The 6,875-nt window shown below is 43.7% G+C and overlaps 1 protein-coding gene across 2 annotated transcripts; it reads right to left on the reverse strand.

The window, feature by feature from the left end:
- Positions 1–267: 267 nt before the first annotated feature.
- On the reverse strand, positions 268–6,386 carry LOC139386391 (transgelin-like). 2 transcript variants are annotated; one of them, XM_071131958.1, is made up of 6 exons: positions 5,852–5,942; positions 2,980–3,022; positions 1,724–1,918; positions 1,267–1,438; positions 1,003–1,105; positions 268–863 (listed from the first exon to the last, which is right to left on the reverse strand). In XM_071131958.1, exons 2-6 carry the CDS (start codon positions 2,989–2,991, stop codon positions 725–727), a joined length of 621 nt encoding a protein of 206 aa, XP_070988059.1. In that variant the 5' UTR covers positions 2,992–3,022; positions 5,852–5,942; the 3' UTR covers positions 268–724. The 2 variants fall into 2 exon arrangements, with proteins under 2 accessions (XP_070988059.1, XP_070988058.1); XM_071131957.1 differs by lacking the exon at positions 2,980–3,022 and having other exon boundaries at positions 5,852–6,386.
- Positions 6,387–6,875: the final 489 nt, after the last annotated feature.

The following is a 6,875-nucleotide window of genomic DNA, read 5'->3' on the forward strand; positions in this document are numbered from 1 at the left end:
TTTATGTCAAATAGTTTTTTCCACTTGGAAGCCCTGGTTTTCCTGAAAAGACACTGGTAAAACACTTCAATGTGAGGCTAAATATGAGGGCAGAGCAAGCAGTAAAATTCAGTTTTCACTGTGGGAGGCCTAGGACAAATGGAGTCAATAAGACTATGTACAAAAATATGGGTCTGTTAGAGGTCATAGCAGCTGTCCGGGAACGGTACATACAGTATTGCACTGTTAACTTAAAGTCATCCATGACACAATGAAGACACAATGAACTTCAACCTAATATCCTTCCTTTTTATTTGGTATTTTTCAAATTATCTCTCAATGTTTCTACATTTGGATAGAATGTCCTTGTTCTAAGAAGACAGGTTAGTTGCTTCAGTGCCTTCTCTAAGATTAAAATATCAGTCTCATGTAAACATGAGAATTGCATTTGAGGATGAGTGATTGACAGCTGTATATGCATGTTGTCCCTTTCACCTTAAGCCTCACCTTTCACATATGGCATTTGTAGTGTAGATTTGGGTTGTAAGATTGGGTTGGTCATAGTGTGTGTGTGATACTAGTGAGACTGTTCCTACTACACTGGGATAAGGTTGAGTTGGGGCATTAAGACAATCTGTTGGGCCTGTCGTAGCTGCAGTGAGAGGGCGAAGGGGGGTTGAGAGGGCAGTGCAGGGTGTGGTGGAGAAGGGAGGGGAAAGGACAAGGGTCAGTGGTTTGGTATTTATTATTGAATCTGTCGGGTGGCCCCGTACGACATGCCAGTTTGGCTGGCCCCTTTGTTAGAGCCCATCTGCAGGCCAATCACACCCTTCCCCGCCTTCAGCTGGTCGTCTGTGAACTCCCTCCGGTTCTCCTGGGCTTTCCTGCAAGGGCACATGGACGATGAACTCAAAAACACACACTGGCACAGCACAATACACACTCCAGCTTTAAAACAGCCACAGCACTGGCTGAATACACGAGCAATGCAACATCAGCATTCTTCACATTCTTCTAACTCACTTGAAGAACCAGTTGGGGTCGCCGTGGTAGTTGCCGTCATCCTTGGTGACAGCCACACTGCCAAGGGACATCAGTGTCCTCTGGACTGCAGCTAAATCCTTCCCTGTCACCACAAAATCACAGCAGGGTTTATAAGTCGCCACACCATAGCTACACCGTTGTATGTGCCCACCACTACATCTGCTGTTATCTGTGGCATATTGAATGCCCTGTGTTGTCATTGTGATTGTTTGATGATCTGCCAGATGGACATGCTTTGCAAACCTTCCCAGAGGTCCACGGTCTGGAACATGTCGGTCTTGATGACACCGAAGCTCTCGGCAGCAGTTAGGAACTGTGAGATCTGCTCCATCTGTTTGAAGGCCATGCTTGAGCTGGCTATCTTCTTGATGGGCTTGTTGTCCTTATGCAGGCTGTTAATGAGCTCACTCAGGACCTGGGGAATAGGAACATAAAGACAAGAGTAAGTTGGCAGAAAATAACCACCTGTACCGTCATATACACTCTTGTGGGGTCCCCCAAGGTTCGATACTTGGCCCATTGTTGTTTTAAATTGTATATGATCATCTGATTTCCAAAGTGTTTGTTTCTCCGTTCTCTACACAAATCTTTAGATTGAATAAAGATGGTCCAAATAAATGGCTCATATGAATTCTGAATACTGTTAAGTTAAAATGTATGTTTCAGTCTGAGGGGTCTTAAGCATTAGGTTGGTACTCACACATCCGTCCTTGAGCCAGTCCTGGAAGCCCAGTTTGCCAGCCTCAGGCTTCCCAACTCCAGATCCACACTGGGCCACAATCCACTGCACCAAAAGCTCCTCCACCTCAGCGTCGTACTTCTTGTCAATCTTGTCCTGCACCACACGGCTCATGCCATAAGATGGACCTTTGTTGGCCATGCCTACCTGAGGTCCCTTTCCCACCGAAAGGGAGAGAAGGATTGAGGGAAAGATGGAGTGGAGTAGAACAGATATTAAATAGAGGAAATATGTATATTTATTTGAGGAAGGGAAGTTGTTATATGATAGGATTCCCCAACTGGTGTTTTCTGACCATTTTTTGTTATTAGTTGATTGTTGGACATAAGACTAAAAAAAGTGATTTTAATTTTGGAAATTTGTTCCTGATTATTCCCACGAATAGAGAGATATAAAGTATGTAATTGTATACAAATGTAAAGCAAGCTTTAAAATGACTGTTTTAGTAAAATCATATCTGTTTGGGCTTCTTGCGGTCAATTTGAGGTTTACAGATTATTTGTAATTATGTTCCGGCCCCCTGATCATCCATTCAAGAAAATAATCGTCCTGCGCCTGAATCTAGTTGATGATCCCTGTTCTATAATATCTGAGAACATCTTGATCTGGTATTAGACCTGAAAGTATTCCGTGGTTAAGATTACATTGTGACATTGACTATGTATAATGTATGTTGTATGACAGTTTCTATATAAGTAGTGCCTGAGGTGAGCATGTACACCTCCATTTGCATGTCACTTGTGCTATAATCTGCTATCATGACTAATACAAAGGGACTAATTTTTCCATTGGCCCTTGACTGAAACGGAGATTACCTTAGTTGCAAGTCAAGCCATTTCCAACAGCTCTGTGGATATATGCAGATTCGCATGCGGACACATTAAGACATTGGACAAATGGCACATTCACTCACAAATACGCCTGCGAACACTTACACACATGTAGATGTCATGCATTTATAAAGGCGTGTATTTGAGCCGCTCTCTCCCAAAGATGATTGTCTCCGAATGCACACCAGTTCAGCCATCTGCATTAATTACAGAACTAAATATCAGGAGCCAAAGTGCTGTACAATGGGAGCCCTAGAATCAGCAGAATCACTCTCTTTTTGTGTCTCTCTGCCTCTCTCAAACACACTAGGCGCCATCAACACCATTGCTTGCAAAACTGTTGCTTTTGGGCCAAGCGCAAAGCCCATATCAATGCACACTTATCACCTTGTTTGCCATCTTGATGTCAGGGTACCACGACTTGTTGTGCCTGGGGGTTGAAGGTCAAATGTTAAATGTGGAGTTTATCTTCATCCTGATTGGAGGTCATGCTCGGTCCTTCCCCAGACTGCTGTTGGATGGGCTAGCCAATGGCAATAGTAAGATCTGGCCACTTCATGTGTCTCAAGGAGCCAGTTGCCTTATCTACACAAAATAGTTCCAAACGGATTCTTCGGCTGTCCCCATACGAGAACACTTTTTGGTTCCATGTAGAACTCTCTGTGAAAGCGTTCTACATTGAACCCAAAAGGGTTCTACCAAAAGGGTTCTCCTATACAGTAGATACAGCCGAAGAACCCCTTTTAGATTCTAGATAGCAGCTTTTTGTCTAAGTGTGTATTTGCATAGTTTTAGTTGGACCCAACTACTCACACGCCACCACAAGGTCAGCATGGACCCTTCCATACCTAGTATTTGAATGATGACCTGTAGCAAGCTCAAAAATCCTTACTAGCAGCAACACAAGCAACAAATGGAAGACAATATTTATTCTTCAATCTTCATGCTTATTCTTTCTTGTGTTTCTACAAAAAGATTCATTTGAAACTCAGCTCCAATTTTATTCTCTCCAAGAGTTCCTGAATCGTTATGTGCCTACACTTCCTCATTCCCATATTGACTCATCAGTTTAAGTCAGGCAACACTTAAGAGAAAACGTATCGATCAGCTGCCATTAACCTAGTTTTCTGAGCCAGCTGTCATTTGTTGAACATTGGCATTAAGAGCATGTATCTGTGTCACCACATTGTGTTGGATTGGCAGCCATCAACACACAGCCCTGGACTGTCTGGCACTGGGCCCAGTCAAACATTAGTGCTGCTCCATCATGCAAAGAAGTAGACCAAGGCACAGTCCTTCTAGACACTATCTGCCAACAATTCAGTCACACGAATATGAAGCCTTCAGAATACAGAAACATGACAGGAGGTTCTTTAGTGTTTCAAGCTGCTCAGTTGTTTCATGGAACCAGTTGTTTTATGGAACCAGTTGTTTCATGGAACCTTATTGACAGACTACTGTAGTTCACAGGTGATGAGATGAACTCTCGACCATAAAGACAAGAAACTTGCCTAATATGCCCCACATCCTCCTCAGTCAGACCACAATAAGCTCCCAACCTCACCCTAACACACACTCAGTCAAACCCTTGCACAGTGCATAATTATAGAAACATTACAGAGGAATGTGAGGAATGTCGGGCAGCTAGCCATGTCATTACTTTTTCACTCCAGTTGGTCTAGACCTATGCTTCATAAACAAGCATTTCGACCAACAGAAATTAGACTGACGTTCCTCCAATGTGGAAAGCCCCTTTCTTCTCTGTGCTACTGGCAGTACAGGTCACAGCCCCCCACAGAGGTGAAATGGATGGCCTGAGAGGTCACTTCACATGGGACGGGACCCTGGTTCCATTATGGTGTTTATGTGTGCTTAGGGACCTACTCTACTGTTAGGTTTGGCATCAAGCCCTGTCTCTGACATCTCCAGTCCAGAACAGTATGTCAGGCTGGTCTGTTGGTTGATGTATGTATGTGTGTGTGTGTGTGTGGTGGGGGGTCTGTATGTATGTGTGTGTGTGTGTGTGTGTGAATTACATAGCTATGTTTCTATTTTGACCTGATCATAGTGAGTTCTACATTTGGTAAGACATGTAGACTATGTGTTTGGAGTATTGTCATTCAGTCTCTGAATTACATGTTGCTTCTCAACTACTGGTACTACAGTATGAAAGTGTCCACTTATCCTAATGAAAATGATCCTAATGACATCACCATCCATCTCTCCTTTCATGTCTGTTTTTACTTCTGTGTTTCTGTCTCGCCATGGTAACACAGCTGGCTGTCTCGCCATAAAGCAGTTTGAAAGCTGTGGTCTGTGAACTGTGGCTAAAACCATGACGTACTGCCAGCGGCGCTGCAGTGCCACTGAAACGGAGCTCGAGATAAGACTATCTCCTGCTGCTGGTCAGCTATCCTCTGGGACTTTACTCCTGCTAGACATACTGTACTGTAGATAACTCCACAGCTACTGAAGCTGCTGCTGTAGTTCTCCAGTGTTATCTCTCTGCCTCTCAAAAACACACACTTCCGCTCACCCACAGAAAACATTAGGCTGAGAAACGGTATTGATTAATCCCATACGATCAATGAAAGCCGCTGTGTTACTTGTTTGCATCTTTGTCTGTGTGCGTGTGTTTTTCTTCTTTGGAAAGTGCGTCTGCCGTGGACTTGTGTTGGCTATTGAATTCCTAGCCAAAGCTAACGTATGGCACTCAGTCATTTGAAGTGAAAACAGAGCTATGCAAGTGTGTCTCTTACAAGAGGAGCTGCTGCGCTGCCTATCCCAGATCTCTTTCTATGACCAAACTGGTCAAACTTTTTCTCTGTTGCCTTGACATCTTTGTGACTGATTTGGATGGTTATTCTACAGTAGAAACACGCTAGCTCATATCAGAACTACATATCCCATCCGTCTAGCACCTGGTATCTCATTGAGCAAGACACCATCCCACATAGATCAGTAGTGTTTGTGCGTCTATTCACTCCCAGTCACACACAGGATGGAGTATGAGACACACAGACATACAGTATGGATGATTAGTGAAACAATGAAACATGGTTAGAGAAACACAATGCTCTGACAAGGTTACTTTTCTCAACGTCTTAACCGATGACAGCTGACAGACAGCCATATGCGTCCTCTAGCTCTGTACACTCAGGATACCATCACAGGACTGACAGACGGACAGACAACCCTCTCAGCAAGGTGCTCTTCTGACTGGAACCCAAAAGCAGCAACAGTAAAGAGATATACTCACTGTGTTAAAGTATGAAGCGAAGAGTCTTTCTTCTGTACAAGCGCTGGGTCAGGAGGTGTGTGTGTGACTGAGTGTTTGTATACTTCTAGCTCCAGCAAAGTCCTCCCTCGGAAAAGTGCTGGCTTAAAAGGACCAGACAAGCTGAAATGACTTCACTTCTCGTAAGCCTTGTTTACACCTTGTGCTAACATGTGAGTTTCATGAGCTCATCAATATGATCCAACCACGATCTGATCAAGGTTTGTCACGTCTACACATTGTATTAAAATGTGTCTCCTATCTGTCCACTGTGTCCGTTTTGTGACTATATTAGTTGGTGGCTCCCTGTATGCAAATTATTTGACAGAAATGATTTCAAAATAATCTGATTTTATTTATTTTAAGACCATTACGGAAGCCATGAGTAAATGGTGCTACCTGTCAATGACGGTATAATGATGAGTTAAATGCTTTGACCACTCAGATCTGTTTCCACTTGATTGATATCCAAACATGATGCATGTCTGACTACCTCCTAAAGTGGTCAGGAAGATCTGATCACTATCAGATCACAATGTGTCTTTTAATCTACACCTATCAAAACATTTGGGCACAATCGGAATGTGGACAAGAGCAGGACTCAGGGCGCATGTTAGCACCATGTATAAACATGGATTTAGCTAAGAATGAGAGAGAGTAAATAGGAAACCACAGCCTTAAAAGGGCATGGGCTTTCTGTCTACTCTCCTTCCATCCCTCCCTCCTTTTGTCTAGTGCTTTCCCTCTCTCCTCCCCTGTCTTTCTAGACTTTTCTCTTTTTTTCTTGTCTGTTAAAAAAGTGCATCCTTATTTGGGAAGGCCTGTTCAGTGCGAGGGGAGCTCTGCCAGGAGGCTCTGGTTTGGTCAGCAGGAATACTCCAAATACTTCACCACACCACTCCATCAGCAGAGAGAGAGAGGCGCTGCCTGGGAAGAGAGAAAAAGAGAGGATGGAAAGGGAGGCTTGAGCTAGAGTATGAGGAGGTGATGAATAGAGGTGGTCGTT

The sequence above is a fragment of the Oncorhynchus clarkii genome, chromosome 27 (assembly GCF_045791955.1).
Source record: "Oncorhynchus clarkii lewisi isolate Uvic-CL-2024 chromosome 27, UVic_Ocla_1.0, whole genome shotgun sequence".
Lineage (NCBI taxonomy): Eukaryota > Metazoa > Chordata > Actinopteri > Salmoniformes > Salmonidae > Oncorhynchus > Oncorhynchus clarkii.

Coding starts and splice junctions, on each gene's coding strand:
- LOC139386391 (XM_071131958.1), bottom strand. Junction 1,439..1,723: donor ACTGGCTCAAGGACGGATGT/GTGAGTACCAAC, acceptor CCTATTCCCCAG/GTCCTGAGTGAGCTCATTAA. Junction 1,106..1,266: donor GACCGTGGACCTCTGGGAAG/GTTTGCAAAGCA, acceptor TTGTGGTGACAG/GGAAGGATTTAGCTGCAGTC.